Genomic DNA, 18,506 nt, shown 5'->3' on the forward strand with positions numbered 1-18,506 from the left:
TATGACATAAAGATATCCAAAATACTTTCAATTATTCCCCAAATGTTTCAGTGTACCTTTTCATAAAGCCTAGATATTCCAATAACAATTTCTTTCATTTTTAGCAAAGACCCCCAAAATTTCTTGACATATTCTCCAAATCAACAACTACATTCCCTGAAATTCCATGCCAATGATGGAAAATTCCACAAAACAGGATGCCCCCAAAATTCAAAACAAATAATTTTTTTAAAAAGTACAAATACATTTCCCAAATTGAAAAAACTCAAAATTTCAAAACAAAATCCCCCCTAAAAATCTTCCTTTTTGGTAAAAGAAAAATATAAATGTTTCCCAGAATCTATGAAAATGCCTAACAATTTCTAACCATACTTCCCCCCAAACACACAAACAAATTCCCTGAAATTTCCATGACAATTGTGGAAAATTAACACTCCTCAAATTCCTAATCAAACTCCCAAAATGATAAATACACTTCCATCAAAATTCCCCCAAAATTCAAATTATATTACCAAAATTTAAAGAAATAAATTTCCAGTTTTTTATTATTAATTTTTTAAATACATCCCTGAAATTTCCATGACAATTCTTAAAAAATCTATTAAAAAAAACACCCAAAAGAAATTTCCAAACTATTTTTGCCAACTAAATCATCCAAATTTGAATGAAAAATCTTAAAATGTAAAAATAAAAGCCCCCAAAATTATATCAAAGAAAAAAATCAAGCATATTTCTCTCAAAACTTTTAATGAGATTCTCCAAAAGATACAAACATATTTTCTAAATTTCCACAAAATACTTAAAAATTTCCAAGCAAATCCCCTGGCAACAAATTCCCCAAAATTTCCATTAAAATTCCTGAAAATGTCATAGGATATTCTCCTGACATTTCTAGCAAATTACTACAACTACAATGGACATTCCAGAGAATTTTCTCAAAAATCCCAATATCAGAAATTGTTGCAATGTTGTAGGAAAGCCAAAATGTAATGTCTTAATATGTGGCAGGTTCTTAAAAGGATATGTATATGCCTTTTGGGGTAAATTCTCCCTGGAGAGTTGCTGTAGCTGCCTTAATCATATGAATGTTTTCATTTCTGCTCATACGACTGTGCACTGATTACTCATTATGATTTCTTGAATAACATAACCTCAACGGATGTGTACTGAAATGGTGGCCACACACGTTCATGGCTCTTAATCATAGAGATAAAATAATTGGGTGTTCTTGACTTTGAAAACCGGTATTTGTGTGTGTGTGTGTTTTGGTGCCATCTAGCGGCCGTTCTATGTACTACACTCTTACAATAGCCCAATTTCTCTCTTTTTCTTCCTCCTGCTCTCACTTTGACCAATCACAGCTCAGCTCACTCATAACTACCTGTTGTATTCCTAATTAGCTTTATAAGATCATGTTGAAGCTGTACATGTGAGTCAGTAGTGGTGTTAAACGGGCTGTTTTGTGGGTGTAATCTGACACAGTGAATGGGGCCGGGCTTGACTCAGCTCTCACAGCCAAACAAGCCCAGCCCTCAAGGTCCTAAAACAGGTTTGCATTACACACTCGGGTGGGGTTGTTATCTACTATCCACACCACACCCTCTGACACTCTCTCTTTGCGGAATAAAGAAGAACAGGACGCCGTACAATCGGTCAAACTTCACCTCTCCTTCGTCCTTGCTCTTCTCTCTGCTGCACGCGCTCTAATCGTCGGTCATGTTCCGCTGTGGGATCGCCTACCCCCGGTGCAGGTGGATCGTGCCTCTGCTGTTGCTCTTCGCCATTATTTTTGACATTATCGCCATCGCGGCCACGTCAGGATGGGTGGAGGACGAGGACGCCAAGTCTGATTACGCCAGTATGTGGGAGCGGTGCCGAGGCAGGAACAATGACTGGAACTGCTCGTCTCTCATGGGGCACCGTAAGTGTCACGAAAAACCGAAAAGGACCATAAACTGTGAAGCTTATGGAAGGATAGCAGAGAGAAATTAGAGTAAACACAACCAGTTAAATTGTTTAACTGCGTGTTGGTGTTACTAGACTGTAAAATTCAACATTTACACAAGGTCTTGACCTCAGGTAGTGTTTATAAAGTCGAGACTGAGAGAGAAAGTGAGGCCTACAGCCCTCTCTGTCAGTCTGAACTTTGATCTGAAATGGCTTTTTATCACTTTCAGCTTGGGCAAATATAACAGAGAGGAAAGAGGGTGCATTCAGGCGTTTAATAAAGAGCTATATTAAACTATTCTTCAAGTTCACATCTTGAAATTTCCACTTCTTATAATTTAAGCTCCAGTGATGAAGTTTCTGTTTCGTCCAAAACTTCACTCCCTGTGGACAAAGCAGTCTTATCTCTTGGCTGATGCTGTCCTGCACATGTCTAGGTTGTACTTTCTGGCATAATACTGCTAGCTTTAGCATTCATAATGTGTCACTCATTGTGGATATTTGGTGTTTCTATAGAGCTGCAAAGCATCTCAGGTGACACCTACCCCACATCAGCAGTAATAGAGACATTACAAATACCTATAAAGAACAGTGACTCTTTTAGCTGATAATTTTGGGAATTATAGATCATCAATAATAAAACTAGTTCAAAACCCCTCACGGGAGTTTTAATACCTTCAATATAATGAAACCCAAAACCTGGCATTATTTAAAGTATTTCAGTGATCTGTAAAAGCAAAGACAGTGTCAATGTTTTCACCAAGAAAGATCAAAAAATGTAGGCTACCTCTAAAGAATTTAAAGAGAGGTACTCTGGGTCAATAGATGAAGTTTTAAACTATTAGATATGAGATTAAAAAAGTTGTACTGTTGCTTATTACAGCTATGTAACCTAAAACCTGTTAAAACCAGATAAAGCAAATTTGTTTCTGTAATCTGAGTTTAATATGAAGAGTGATTTCATATGAGCTGCAGGCCAGTGCCATTTCAGAATGGTTCAATAATGTAACGCAAGATAAATCTGGTGAGGCAGCAGTTTCAGACTGAAGAAATCTTCCTATCGCTGTTTCTGACCTTTTATGTCAAATTTTTTCTATATGAAAAAATGTACATGTTAACTACTTATAGCTACTTATACCTTTCATTGCTGATAAAAATACCACACCAGTGCTATTTAACGAGAGCCTCTTATTGAGATAATATTTGAGTCATTAGAGAAGGAATGTAGAAAATAGGCTCGAAAACTGTTTCATACGATGTCTGCCGAATTCATCCGTAAACAGAGTCAAGCTGGGGGCAAATGCCTCAAGGGGGAGATGTCAAATATTTTAAATACTATGTGACCTATCCTTCAGAAAGAAAGTGGATCAGAGGAAGATGTTAGGATGTCAGTCTTGGGGCTTTTTGTATAGAAACTCTGAGTTTTTCTTCACTGTTAAAAGTTTTAAACTGACATCTGACATGATGTGAACAGAACACTTGTTCTCCCTCTCCGTCTCTTCTCAGGTTGTATCGATGTTATTCCACACCCACAGTCACAAACAAAAGGCTGCATTGTTGCTGTTTTTCAGCTGCTATATAGGTCATATGTATTGCACATAGCACCATATTCATGTTTCTGAGACATTTGTGACCTAAAACATCAGAGATATCTATCCTTCATCTTATCAACAATTTTGACCATTTTCTGTATTTCCCTGCATTAAACTTTCACTTTAATCTAAGAAAAGCTTTAACTTTAGCAGAGTTTTAAATCAAAGCTTAAATGACTTAAATATTCCCTCACATTTCAAGTCTGCTATTTATGGCTGCTGGAACATTTAATATTTTAAATTGAAGTTTTAAACTCCTTTGATGAGTGTTAAGATGACAATTGCTTTATTTGCATAGGATTAGTATTAATCAGGGACCTCTAGTAATTTGTAATAATCGTGTAGGGTGTTTGTTTATGGGTGATAAGTATGTTTTTTTACAGTCCATGCAGCTTTTTGGGCTCTTTTTCTGATTAGAAAAAAAAGAGACTTCACAGGACATTGTTAACAAAGTTTGACACATAAAGGTTAAAAATAGTTCTTCCATGGCAGTTAATTTCAGTTTATGTGAAAAAATGGCTTTAATTTATCTAACATATTTATTTATGTGCACCACATTGTTTTTTTTTTTTTTTGGGATGAACTTTAGAAATAGAAATTCACTCTGCATTTTCATTGCTGCAGCCATGCAGCACCTTCATGTTTTCATTCAGAAACGTCTGTAAACTCAAGTACCTCACAGACTTTGCTTATCCTGTGCAAATGCACAACAGCTTGAGTTTTGTCTGGATGCTTCTATATGACCTACATAAACAATACAAACCATAAGGAATAAGATGGGTTTATGTTTTTATATTAAAATACTTGTCATTAAGTATTAGTTTAACTGACTAGTAGCACGGTGCTGATGTTTAACTGTTAAGCTGCCTAATGCATATCCCTAACTCTATTAGATCTCTTTGGGTTTTGGGATGTAGAGCAACAGTTTTTATGTTAGAGGAAGCATATTTTGTTTGTTAAATCAAATCTCTTTTAATTCAGCATGACCATAATTATCTAGATGTTGATGCAAACACTCTCCCTTTTTTTTGTACTTTTGCCTGGTTGTTTATGACAAACAGCAGTTTTTAGGAAACTTGCACTGTAAAAATTATTTGGACTATTAAGTCCAGACCTGAACTTTTTCTCCCTGTCTTTGCTGGACAACAACAGCAATAGTGTCAGAGTACAAAAATGTATCAGGCGAAAAACTAAGATTCCTGTGTTTATTACAGTAATAACACCAATACTTATTACAGGGACAAAATAGGCTAACACAATATAGATACACAGTTCTTAAAATTCTAGAGGCGGTGTCATAGATCTAGTTGATGAGAATTTTAGGGATTTATTTCCAGTAATTGTATTATCTGCTTTGAAGTTTTTGTTGTAGTACTTTTGTTCTCTGTCTGAACTGTTCCCTATTTCTGTTTTGGAGTCTCTGTTAGTCTCAGCAGGACTGACGCTGTTAGACAAAAGGCGATCACGGCTGCCAGAACACTGCTCGCTCAATCTTGGACACATTTTTGCCCCCGAGGTTCCTCTGAGCATTCTTGTGTGCAGCCTGGGTTCAGATAGCTGTTGAGAGAGGTTGTTGAACTGAAAACTAGGGAAACAACACAAGCAGCTGAAGCAGCTAAAGTTAATGTGGGTGGTGTGAGGACGTAGTGAGTAATTTGCATCAGACTAAATAGCCTCGCTGTCATTGTTTTAAAGCAGCTCCCTGTATAGAGAGGAAGGCTTCAGCTTTCCTGTGAACGACAGGAACAAACATGTTTCCATGTTGTGGAATGAGTGCGTCATTGGCAAGTACAGTAGGAGTTGGAAGTTACAGGTTTCATATGGATAATTGCACAAGGCTGTGGTGCCTTGGCTGGTTACAATGAGACTTTTCTGTACCAGTTAAAGAAAAGTACAGCTCTTAGGAAACGAGATTTTTAAAATTATTTTAGAACCAGTGTATTGAATAACTGTGATTTATAATCATAGATCAACTTTAAAAAGTCGTTAGTATGTCTACGGTGAGCGCAGCAGCCTTAAATTCTTTAGAATTTATGACATTGCCTAATTTTTACTGATATGTATGCATTCAGTCAAACGCAGTACAACTGTTTTATTCATACAGTTTTCTTATTTAAAGAATGTATCCATCCTGAGAGTTTCGTCAGAGTCTTACATGCTTGTTCAAATTTACTCTATTTGTAAGACTCCATTAGATTTCAGTCCCACTTTTATCTTGTAAACAGAAAGATTTTTGTCTTTTCCACAGAGCAAGTTGTGACTTTGCAAAGCAGGAATTGAAACTGTGCTCCCAGCCCTGAGAGGTGCTTGCTGCGCAGGTGTCCCATTAAAATCTTTTCAGTGAAAGTGCGGGATGATGAGCTGATCCCTGCTGACTGCATGAAAGACTTTTCCTACAAACCTTTGATGAATATTATCCTTGACTGTAAGACCATGGCTGCCCTGAATACTTCAGAGCAAACACATTTATCAGAGTCAGGGCTTTAGGCAACACGTGTGCAAGACTCTCAGTATATATCAGCAATTCATAGGTGTGTTTCATTAAAAAAGCCACAGTTTAGAGCATGTTCAGTAACACCTCATCACCCCTAGTTTTTTTAGACCACTGAGACATGGTGAACAACTGGATGGAGTTACACATTTATAGTAGCTGACGTAAAGAAATTGACATGATGGCAACAAGCTATCCTTTGTTTTGACCTTGTCTATGCACATTAACTCCTGAAAAGTAAACAGAACTATTGCCCTAATAAAAGTTGCTCAAAAGACATCCTATGCAACAACTGTGCACTAAAATTTGAAAAAAAGTTCAGACTTTGTTGAGCTGAGCCCTTCATTCTGCCAAAAGTTTTCAGCACATTTTAAACCACAAGAGATGAGTTTATTTATTTAAGTCAGTGGTGCATTTCAGTTTGGCCACTTATCTTACAAGAAAACAGGAAATGATACAACAGAGGGAGAGGAAGGAAAAGGATGCAGACTGATAATTTGGGCTACTTCGTTGTAATTAAATGATATATTACAAATAAAACATCATACATTAGGGTTAAGGTTAAAAGTTAGTATATCTATTAATGCAAAATGCAACTTTTTTGCAGTGGAAGCACATCTGGCCAAACAGTATGTCTAGAGTCATAATAAACACAAGCTACTACACACAGGATAAGAGCTAGGCAAAGAAATCTTTAACCCATTAAGCCCTCAATATTGGCCTCCATAAGGCAACCATGCAACAATGGGCAGCAGAAAGCCAACATCCGCTTTGGTGGTGTTTTGTTCAGTTAGTCTTACGATAGCTCCAGAGGGCTGAACTTTAGATTTACATCCTTAATTCATTACCCAAGCTATTAGTAGAACTCTCACAAGAGCACCAAAGGGTTCACATGAATAAAATCATTCTACATTAGTAGCTTCCAAGATGCAGACTACCAACCACAATGTAACATGACGTTGAGTATTGTTTTTTAGGTTCATTTCTGACAGTCGGTCTTAAAGACTGTTCAGCTGAGACGCCATATATATTTTGGAACAGAATTACAATTTGTAGGTACAACATATTTCCAGTTTTAGATTTATTGTTTTAATTAAACTTTATTCATAAACAAAGTTAGGCAGCTACATACATGCATAACTACATTGCAAATATTACAGTCTAAGCAATATTTCATAGATTAAAGAAAAAAGGTCAGCAGTCTAATCCAACATTAAGTTGTCTTTAGACCTGTTGTAGAAGTAATGATGGCTTGCTTAAACTTCATTAGCTTTAGCTAAAGCTAACATAGCAATTCTAGCTATGTTATTAATGCTAATACATAAGCCAATACAGATACATTAGCTTTAGCAATGTGAGCTTTCACAAACAAAGCTACATAGATACCTAGATAGCATAGCTACATATCTACATTAGCTGCTTTGTTAGCTTAGTTCAAGTGACATTAGCTATGTAGCTACCTTAGCTATGGAGCAACCTTATTTGTGTAGCTACATTAGCTACATAGATTACATAGCTACACAGCTTGTGGATACCCGATCTGTCCCAGAAACCCGCTTTGTACTGCGCATGTGCAAACCCACGTCTACATCCGCTCGGCAGCCTATCGAAGCTAGTCTAGGGTTAGCATTTATATTCCACTGGTTAGGGTTAGAATTAATTTATGTAGACGCAGATGTAAACACGTGTTTGCACATGCGCATACAAATCGGGTTTCCGGGACGGATCGGGTAGCGACACAGCTTACACAGCTGCTTTGTAAGCTAAGCTTTAGCTAAGCAAGTATGCTATCAGTATGCTAAGTTAGCTTTAGCAACGTGAGCTTTAGCAATTGGAGCTAAAGCTAGTTTTTCCTAAAGGCAGACTGGTTACTTAGCATTATAAAACATTTTATGTTGTTCTTAACTTTTAACTTTTGGTATCTTAACTGTTACCATAACCCTTACTCTAACCTAAAGCAGAAGTTTAATTTGATTTCAATTTGAAAGTTTTAGTGTGCATTTTCATTCTGAGATACACAGCGTCTCAGATGAACGGTCTGTAAGAGTGGCTGTCAGAGATGAAGAGTCTGCAGCCACACTGTCATGTTTTTTTCTGCAGTGTTTTTCACTTTTTGCATGGGTAGCACCACATTTTGCTCAACCTGTTGACTCAGGCTAGCGTAACAGTGGTGGATGAAAAACCTGTGCAGATTAAAAACCCTTTACTGAAACATTTACACTATCCACCTTATTCCTAGTCCCCATGATTCTTTGCGTGAAATATGGGGGCAACTTCCGGTCCCTTCTATCTAAATGGGACATGAAACGTGATTTTTAGAGCAATTTGGACATTAAAATATGTAACTTTGGATTGATTCACCTCAATCGGGACAATACTATTATTTCTCTGCCCAAAGTGACGACATTACCTTGGATAACGTAGACAAGCATATTTAGCTAACTTTATTAGCTTCATATCAGTATAGTAATAAACGATCACGTTCTGTTAAATGAGTTTGGACACCACCTTCAGATAACATTTCTAGTTTGTGGGGTTGCTGAAATCCTTATTCCACCAACTAATCCCTCTTAAAATGTGGAAATTATATTAAATAAAATTATCCATGACTGGAGTTACCAGCTCTTCAGTTTGGTAAATGTCAATTTTTGAATTAATGATGAATTAATATTGAAAGAATTACATCCCAAATGCATTTAAACAGTGAACAGCATGTTTAAAACACTGTTGTTAAAGACATATATTTAACTTTGTCACGTAATTACTACCACAACAAGTGCAACAGGTACTGAGCATTACAGAAAATATTATTTAAACATTCAACTCATTTCACTTTATTGAGTTAACAAAAATGAAGCAGTATTTATTGCAGCAAATATTTATTTGAGAACAGCTAAATAATCACTGTAGTAATCCCTTGGAAGGATCATGTTTTGCCGTTATTGCTACTGTACGGGAAGTACCAACCACATTTATAGCAGTAGACCCCCCAGGAAAAATATAGTATCCACCTAATTTACTTACTTACAGCTTACAAAACAAACAATGTGAACATGTGATTTCAAAAATATATCAATATTTACAAATTCGCGGTGAATTTCTATCAAACAACTGTTGTTGGTAGTTAGCATCTATCGTTAGCTGCTGTATTAAATTACATGTAATTATGTACTTCCGCCTTAGCACCGGAAGTTTCACCCATATTCAGATTTACAGTAGCGGCCCCAGGAATGAAGTGGATAAGACAACAGCATATGATTTTATTTGGTTTGACACTATTTACTCATGTACATGACAAAATCAGCCAGGAGTAATAGTTACACTTTGTCCATAATGAGTGCCAAAATCAACACAAACCTCACCAGAGCTTTAAGTAGAACTGGAATCAATGTCCATATACTTGAGTTGAACAACAATGAAGACAAATATTTACTGGATTTTAACTTCACAGCAGAAAAGATAGTGTTTCTTTCAGGAAACCACAGAATGCTGGGAAGCTGCGCTAATTATGTTCAGATGTTCTTCTTAATTTTCATGCTTTCTCAGGAGGAACAACAACCTTATGAAAGAAGTGAACTTTCAATAACACTGCAGGATATTTACTGTACAGCTGTTTTTTGCCATGTAATGCTCCTTTTTGCCATAACTATTTAGTTACAATATTTTTTTAGTGGGAAAGTCTGATTCCCCCCAGGCTAGCTGATACCCTCTGATAGCTTTGTTTATGAACAGTGTAGGTTAACTAAACAAACCAAGGCTCTGGCCCGACATAATTCCTGTTGTATAACTTAAGAATACTCAGGATGGGTCTTTCTACTGGCCTAGCCATGGGGGAAATGCTGTGTTGTTACAGAGCTTTAATGCCACTCAGCATTATTAGGTGTAGGGATGGAAATTGAACCAGTTGAACCAGTCTGCTGTGTGTCAGTATGCATGATGACAGACATACCTCAGGCTGAGGCGGGTAGGGCATTACCTGAACACAAACAAACACTCACACAGAAGTATGAATAATTTAGGGTGTGATCCAGTAACAGGGAAATGGGTGTGACCGATGTAGACAAAACACACAGCGGTGTTGACTGCAGCTTTGCCATGAAGGAAAATGTAAGGAGTGAATCATGAACGGACTTGAGCTTGTGTGTATAGCAACTTTCTAGTCACACTTACCCGTTAACCTCCATTCACACACTGATGCTATGTAAAGTGGTCACCAGTGTTAATGAATCCCTTTCACACACATTGACACAACACTGACCAAGCAGTTGGACCAATTTGGAGTCAAAGACTACTGAGCAACAGCCAGGAGTAATGGATATGTATTTTTAAAGACTTAGCTGCATACTAATATAATATTACAAGAAAGAATAGCTCTTATTTTGACCTCAGGAACCATGATCAGAACACAGTGTTAGTTGATATGAAAATAACTTTTTCGGAACATGATAAGACTTGCCTGTTTCTGACTTTATCTGTTCCTCCAATTCCCTGTAATTTCAGAGCACACAGCCCATAGAGACAGAAGGAATAAGTTAACATGTGTGCAGCCAGTAGACAGCTGCAGCCCCCTGCTCTTTCTCCCTCTTCCTATCAGTTTGAACTTCATTGGTGGAATGTGTCATAATGAGTTCATGCTGTAAGCAGTGAGAGTGAGATCTAACAGAGACTGAGGACACATTTCACAGAACATAGCTAATTTATTCCCAATTAAACAGCAAAAATTTATGTTTCGAAACAGCGTAGGCACAGAAATGATCACATTTTGACCAAAGTTCTAATCACAACATGCATTATATACATATGATAAACAGCTACAGCTTTACTTCTGTTACGGGGGATGTTATTCTTTATTATAGAGGAGATAAGGCTCATTATGAATCTGTTATGTTAAGACAGATGTTATAGTATATATTTGTAGTTTTACAACTCACACAATATTGAACAATATTTCATCAGAAGTTTCACCATTTTCCAAAGTATTCTTCATTGTGTTTTGCTTGTCTGGCAATGATTGTTATCTGTCAATGCTGCATCATTGACTACCAGTAGTATTACAACATTTTCATCCCTTAGCTTACAGAAACATGGATGAAGTAAACACAGAGTACAGACGGGATGCTCTGTCCATATCAAACATAGAGCATAAATGAGCCTTTTGTTTCAACTAAGTAATCTGATTAGATGAAGGCGTTCCATGAGCGCTGATGATCACCAAAACTTTTAATAATGGCTTTTACTCCTCTTCAATCAGGTGTACCTAATATTACAATAATCAGTGTTTGTCTATAAATTGAGACCTCCGAATAAAAAAAACAACAAACTTGAATATCACAGTTGAAACTGTAAATTAAAACATAACTACATTTGTGTTAAACAAAGTTGCTGAATTTATGTTAACCATGGACGTGAACTAAGCACACTGCAAAATCTGTATAGTCAAATTACCACTGTCAGAGCGTTAATACTACTGACACTTTTACAGTGTCTACATGGGTCCACACCACATTTTTTTGGACAGTGAGTACCTTAACTCTGATTGACATCATCAACTTTTTTTGGAATTAACCTTAACCTGTGTTACTGTACAAAGCAAAGTTGTCAGTGTTAATTCAATTTCTGTAGTGTTAGATTTAACATGTTCTCCAAATTTGTATAATTCTCACAGGTTCCAAGTTAAATTAACACTTTTGAAAGTTTTAATATTTTGGTGTTAAAAATGAACACCATCTACATAATCAATTATTGACAAACTACAATACAATTTTCATACTTTGCCACTTCATGTTGAATACCCATGGCACAGAGGGGTAATGAAGTAAAGTGACAAACCCTCAGACACAATACACCCTTACTGAACGACAGTCCATCATTTATGCTGCTTCTTCACCCATTTTCAGTGACACAAACTCACTAGCACAGTGGATAACTTCAATCATGCTGCAATAGCGTCAAACATCAAAACCATCAACAATTCACCACAAAAATGAGCAAAGACAACCCAGTGGTGATCACTGTAAGACAGGAAACATCTAACCAAAAATAAACACACCTAAAACAAACACTTCGCTGAAGGGTATGATGGGAAAACTCTGCCCAAATCTTCCACTAGATTTGAACTGGCATTGGACAGAGCTTGGATCATTCGACTCTCTACACTGATGCATCAACACTGTCAAATAACACCATTTCTAAAGTCAATTTTACTCTGAATGAAGTTTAAGTTACACTATAACTGTGTACATTTTGGTTGTTTTTTAGACGTTTATCATGGGAAAACAGTTCTGTGCATGATAATGAAAAAAGAAAATAAGTTGAGATCTTGAAAAAACAACTCAAATTTACTCATTGTTACAGGTTAATAAGATTTATGGGTGTATGTTTGTTTAGAGCTTCCATAAATCATAAACTTTTATATGCTACAGCTTTTTTTCTAGGCACACATTCAGAAAGCAGCTCTGGGACCCTCTTTTGGGTCCTAACCCACTAGTTAAGAAGCACCTACTCTAGGGCAGCAGGGTGTAGTCCCCTTAAAATTAACAGTTGTAATGTGAACTAACCTTCAGATCTACTTTCTTCTATATTTTGGGAAAGTTAGGTGAGATAATGATATCTGAATGGACTTTACTCAGCCTAGAAATTGGATAAGAGTTTGATTCTGTTCGGTATCTTATAATGTATCTGTATGGTATTTTTTTGGCTTTCAGCTTGGGCTCAGGCGGTGGCTGCTCTGATGATCATCGGCCTCCTCATCCTCATTGTTGCCTTCATCCTCTCCTGTGTGGCTCTGTGCTGCAAGCTCAACATCGGTATGCTGCCCGCCATCGGAGTAATGCTGATCATTGTCGGTAAGAAATGCACACTCAGACACAAGCACCAAATCATAACTTAATACCAACCATTTAAACATTTATTAAAGTTGAAATGGTTCAGAGTCAAAAGGAGTTGAAGTCTGTTTTGAATATTCAAAGCTGAACCTGTAATCTTAAATAAGATTTACTGACAGTGATAGCAAAGACGCCTCCAGTCTTACCTGCACATGATTGTCTATCCTCTGAGAGCATGTTTCTACCTGCATGTCTCAGAGTTCTCATAATTTCATGAACAGCCTCAGGACAAGTGAAAATAAAAAGAAGTAGATATTTTCTCACTGTGATGGTTTGAAGCTCAGGTTTGATAAATGACTGTCTCTTTCAGTTTTACGTCAGAGATGACTCCTTTACAGCAAGGCCTGAGGACAAAACAAAGGGAACGGTACACAAACATTCAATGGAAAAACCGCTGTTGAAATGTTAAACCATAAGAGAGAAGAATACTTTAAGCCATGAATACGTTATCCTCAAACTCGGAACTAGGGATGCATGGATACGTAGATTTAGACATCAGCAATCTGCAATAATATGCCATGGACAGAAATCAGTTTCCATGTTTATCTGTTGTGTCCAATCTTTTTTTTTTTTTTTTTTAAGCTGACATCTTGTACATTCATTAGGTAATTCATTTTTTTTATTTAGTAGAACATGTGACCTGTTGGACAAACCCTGATCTGTGTTCATGGTCAAACAGGAGAGAAAATGTTGGAATAGTGGGACTTTTACAGTAGAGAAGTAATGAAGAGAACATTGCTATCATTGCTGGAAAAATTGTTAAGATGTTTGAACTGAACAAAAATAAACCAAAATAAAGATTTATATTAAAAAAAATCACAGATGCAAAAAGTCTGCCTGTAAAAAATGATCTAAATGATTATGATAAGTAATAAGCCGACATCTAAACCTAAAACTCTCCTTGATCAAACTTTTAATGCTAATTGCTCTTTGCACTTTTTTTGGTTTATGAAGAAATAATGAGTTGGCACCCATTTCTGGTGCCAAATAAAAATTATTTTGGAAATATTGTTTTGTGATAAAAATGACCCTAAACAAAAATATACTGGTTTTATATATCTATAAGAACATTGTGTAATCTTTGTTTTGCCTGCATGAAAAAAAATCAGTGAATAGGGTCAAACAAAGACAAAATGTTTTTTGAGAAAGTTTGTGCCAGAGCTTCAAAAGAAAGGACTAGACATCAAGGAAGCGAGGCAAAGGTTAACAAGAAAAGAAGAGAGGAAAGGACAAAAGTAGGAGTGAAAATTTTTGAACAGAATTATACGTTAAAGTTTAGATAAAGAGTTGAGGGAATAGGAGAAAAGAAAGACCTTCTCTGTCATGGGAGGCTTGGGTGAGGTTTCAGTGTGACGTTACCATGGGAACAGCTGGTTTGGTCTGTTTATGTGACTGAGTCACAGAGAGAGTCTGAGGACATGGGACAGAGCCAAACGCAAACAAACTGCTCGTCACAAATCAGATGTTTGCCTCTAAATGTGTCGAGAGAGATGAATGTAGAAAACACCACTGTAGTAAAAGTTGCCTCAAATAACCCATATTTGGCACACAATGACCTTTAGTAACAGTCCTGGAAGAAAAACAGAGACAAAGCTTAGAAAAGAAAAAAAGAGGTAAGAGCTGTGATTACAGTATTCCTCTGTAATACTTTAATCTCTACAGCTTATTAAAAATAAACCAGGAGGTTTTGATCTGTGGATCACAGAAATCATCTGAGCTCACTGTACCACATCATTCATCAAATTTGATTATTAGCTTTAGTTGGTTTAGTGAAAGACCATTTTCATTATTGCCATAATATTAATGAACAACATCTTGTACTCCTTAAGCTTTTAAAGAAATCAAATAATTAATTAAGAGTTTTTATCTGACCCTTTTTGGTTTCGTTCCCGACAAGTGTGCATTATCACTGAAACAAAAATAAACTAAATGAAATAAACACTAAAGTAATAAAATCTAAACTAAAACAAAGCATTTTTGGTAAAATAAAAACTAAATTAAACTAACAAACCAGCAGTAAAACCTAAATTAAACTAAAATCACATTCAAAACAAAAAGTAAAACCTAAAAAGTATCCCATATTGCTGAAAAAAAACTAAAACTTATTAAATACCAAAGAAAAACAAAGCATTTTTTCCAAATAAAAACTAAGAAAAATCCCAGTCTATTTCAACTTTGCTATGGCTCCATCCCTCCAAATAAATGAATAAATATTTTTATGATTACTGTTTCCATTTTTTAATATAAATTTCCAGTATCTTGAAGATGAGAAAATCTGTTTTCATTGGCTAACATTTCTTCCAGCTGTTACAATATACTATTACTAGATAAAATGATTAAATGAGGATAAACATTATGTGAATCTTACGCTGACAAAGAACCAATAATTGTTTTGATGCTCATTAGCTCCCATGATTCTACACAATGTCATCAAACATCTTCTTGTTGTTATATTGAAGGACAGTTAATGAGAAGAATTACATTCATAGCATTTAAAACATTTTCAATTTCATAAAAATTTAAGTGTCTTTATGCACTCTAGCTTATTAAAGTCATGTGGAGATTACCAGAATTATTAATGGTAGTTCTTAAAAAATATCTACAGCTATTCTTCTCCTAGTTCTCCCTGTTGTGCCTTAAGTCTTGAACCAGGATTTATGATACCCTGTAAATCTAATACATTTAAATTTTGTTAGTCTATTATGTCTTTTATGCTGTACACAGTATTCATGTTGATTTTTTCCCCTTTTGAATCATACTGAAAGAAAAATGTGTTCTAAGTTCATTTGGCTCATAAATAAGATACTGCTGATCTCACAGGGCCGAAAGTTCAAGATGTTTCATTAACTTCAAAATAATCCGGCTTCTTCTGCTGAAGTCAAACCCAGCCTCTGTGATTAGTGAGATTTTTTTTTTTTTTGTTAGTATGAAGTATCACACCTTACTCACTGCCGGACCCACCTAAGCTTCAGGGCATAAAGCGTAAGGTGAATTATGATGCTAACTTTCATCAGCATAACAAAGTGTCACACCTTTCCTCAGAATCTCTGTCTAGAAAGTGGGAGTGCTGAGTCTCAGGGTCAGATCATATCATCGTCTGATTCACCTCATCGCACAGATGTCGATACGCTGACGTCATTTTCAGACACAGATGAGAAAGTGTCTATCACACAGTGCTGTTAGTGTCAGTGGTTTCTGTTTATCCAGCTGGCTTTATAACCAACCATAGGTTTTATTTTTTATTTCCTCAGCCCATTTTGTCTACTTACTTTTATGTTAAATTATCCCTAACATGTCTTCAACTTCCTGTCTCCCTGCAGTTGTCATCCAGATCATTGCCTTGATAATCTACCCAGTCGAATTCAACAAGCTGATCTTCGAGGGTAACTACTACTACACCTGGGCCTACGGCTTTGGCTGGGGCGCCACCATCCTCTGCATCGGCTGCGCTGTCCTCTTCTGCTGCTTGCCGCGCTACGAGGACGAGCTGACTGGCATGGCCAAGACCAAATACATCTACTCCTCCGCTTAAAGACGAAAACCTACACACACATCCAGTTCCAACCCTGTTCCAGTTGTCACTCTGAGCAGGATCTGTGCTAGCCATTGAACATTTTTTCCTGTGCACCGTTTCACCAAAGATTCAGGAGTGGAGTTAGATTTAAGAGTGATTCACTAGGAAGTGGACTTTGATTGGATGTTGCATCTGCTTTAATAAAACAACCTTTATTCTAGGTTAAGTCAGCTCCATAAAAATAGTTTTTCCATCTTATTTTCACATTCATTGAGATATTCCTCATTTTATCTGAATTTTTTTTAACTGATGCAAGATCACCCAAGTGCACTTAACACACAGGATGTAATCAAGTGTAAAGCTTTGCTTTAGCCTTTTATTTTTCCACTCCTTACAAATTTAAGATTGAAACTTTTATATGAGATGCAAAAGAGATGTCTGTCTTTTGGTTTGTTGTTCTTTGTGTTTTTAATAATTTTTTTCATCCTTCAGTGTGTCTTTTATTGCTTGCATGAGGTAAGAAGGAAGCTAAGGCTTGAACCAAGAAACTGAATGTAATCTAACTACGTCTGAATTGTACATGTAGTTTAAGAGATGTGTTTGCACCTTTTTTATGCATTTTAAAAAAACTAACTTGCGTTTTGTTTCCAGAAGTCTGTTTTTTAAATTTATCTGTTTTATCAAAAGGGGAATAAGTGTGGGAGTTTGCTTTGCTGTCTTTGCATAGAGGCTGAATTTTAATTGACAAAAAAGTGGCTTTTTGATTGACATTATAGACTCAAGTGTCTAAAAAAATTTAGAAATCAACAGCAATCATGCAAAAAAACCATCCAACCCACACAAGCCTTCTTGATTAGCATTATTTTGGTTCAGAGGGAACTGTGTAAATGTATTCTGTTTTTTTCCCATGTCAAAGACGTTTTATTTCCAGAGTATTCAGAAAGATTAAATACTCAGAGGTGTTTAATTGATGGACCAATCATGTATTTTTTAGAAACCTTCCTAAGTTTATGAAAAATATTCCTTTGCAGACCATCTGCCGGTTTGATGAGACGCAGAGACCGATATTCTGACATACTGTGTGATTAACCTGTGCCTTAGTTTCTACGGTGTTGTGTTGCTCAATCTTTAGCGTCATATCCAACTGGCAGTTCTGGTTTTACTGACTCATGTTTAATTCCAGGCATCAGTTGTATCTCTGCAAAAGCTGCACCTACATTCATGTTCAGACAAGACTAATTAATTTTTATAATGCATGAAAGAATTTTGAGGAAACATTTATGAGGTGAATTTAAAAAACTGGCAAGCCAGCGTCCAATTTATCGTCCAACCTGGGAAGTTTCTAGTTGTTTCCCACAAAAAGTGCTGCACAAGTGACTACTACGATTTTCTTAATTATGTAGTAAGGCATTTTTATGTGTAGAAGCTTAACATTTTGCTTTTGATACCAGCATTTTATTCATTATTCACTGTAAGGGTAAAAACTGTGCTGTAGAGGATTTTTTGGATAACACTCAACCACTTCTAGAAATCTGCTGTTCCTCTGCTGTAGTATAAATTGAATATTTTTGGAAGTCTTGTGTATTTTTATCAATAAAAGTTTTGTTTTCTGAAGTGGTAACGTTTTCTGTCTCATTTTTAAAGCAGAGACTAAATTAGTCTTAAAATGTAAGGAAAAGCATGTCTAAACTTGCAGAGCGCATTCAGAAAGTTCTCAGACCTGGTCAATTTTTTCAGTTTTGTTATGTTGTTGCTTGATTGTTTTAATTCATTTTTTTTCTCATTATTCTAAACTCAATACCCCATAATGACAAAGAAAATACAAATTTTTGAAAATTTAAGAAAAATGAAAATTAGAGTATCACATTGACACAATTTTTTCAAACCCTTAAAGGGGACATATTATGCAGAAATCCTTTTTTCAGGCTTTTCTAACAAAAATATGTGCCCCTGGCCTGTCCACAAATCTCCCCCCCCCTTTCAGAAAATGTGTGCTAAATCAAGCTGTTCTCAGATTTTTCCCCCATGATGTCATGTGGGGAGTAAGCACACCCCCAGGTTTGGTTGGCCCTCCCCAC

At 36.2% G+C, this 18,506-nt stretch overlaps 1 protein-coding gene across 1 annotated transcript; it reads left to right on the forward strand.

Annotated features, from left to right (window-relative positions):
* Positions 1 to 1,537: 1,537 nt before the first annotated feature.
* LOC121511329 (p53 apoptosis effector related to pmp22) lies at positions 1,538 to 18,042 on the forward strand. Its single transcript, XM_041789971.1, has 3 exons — positions 1,538 to 1,921; positions 12,735 to 12,875; positions 16,235 to 18,042. Exons 1-3 carry the CDS (start codon positions 1,717 to 1,719, stop codon positions 16,444 to 16,446), a joined length of 558 nt encoding a protein of 185 aa, XP_041645905.1. The 5' UTR covers positions 1,538 to 1,716; the 3' UTR covers positions 16,447 to 18,042.
* The last annotated feature ends 464 nt before the right edge of the window (positions 18,043 to 18,506 follow it).

The sequence above is a fragment of the Cheilinus undulatus genome, linkage group 6 (assembly GCF_018320785.1).
Source record: "Cheilinus undulatus linkage group 6, ASM1832078v1, whole genome shotgun sequence".
NCBI classification, from domain to species: domain Eukaryota; kingdom Metazoa; phylum Chordata; class Actinopteri; order Labriformes; family Labridae; genus Cheilinus; species Cheilinus undulatus.

Coding starts and splice junctions, on each gene's coding strand:
- LOC121511329 (XM_041789971.1), top strand. CDS start 1,717: ATGTTCCGCTGTGGGATCGCCTACCCCCGGTGCAGGTGGATCGTGCCT. Junction 1,922..12,734: donor CTCGTCTCTCATGGGGCACC/GTAAGTGTCACG, acceptor TTTGGCTTTCAG/CTTGGGCTCAGGCGGTGGCT. Junction 12,876..16,234: donor AGTAATGCTGATCATTGTCG/GTAAGAAATGCA, acceptor GTCTCCCTGCAG/TTGTCATCCAGATCATTGCC.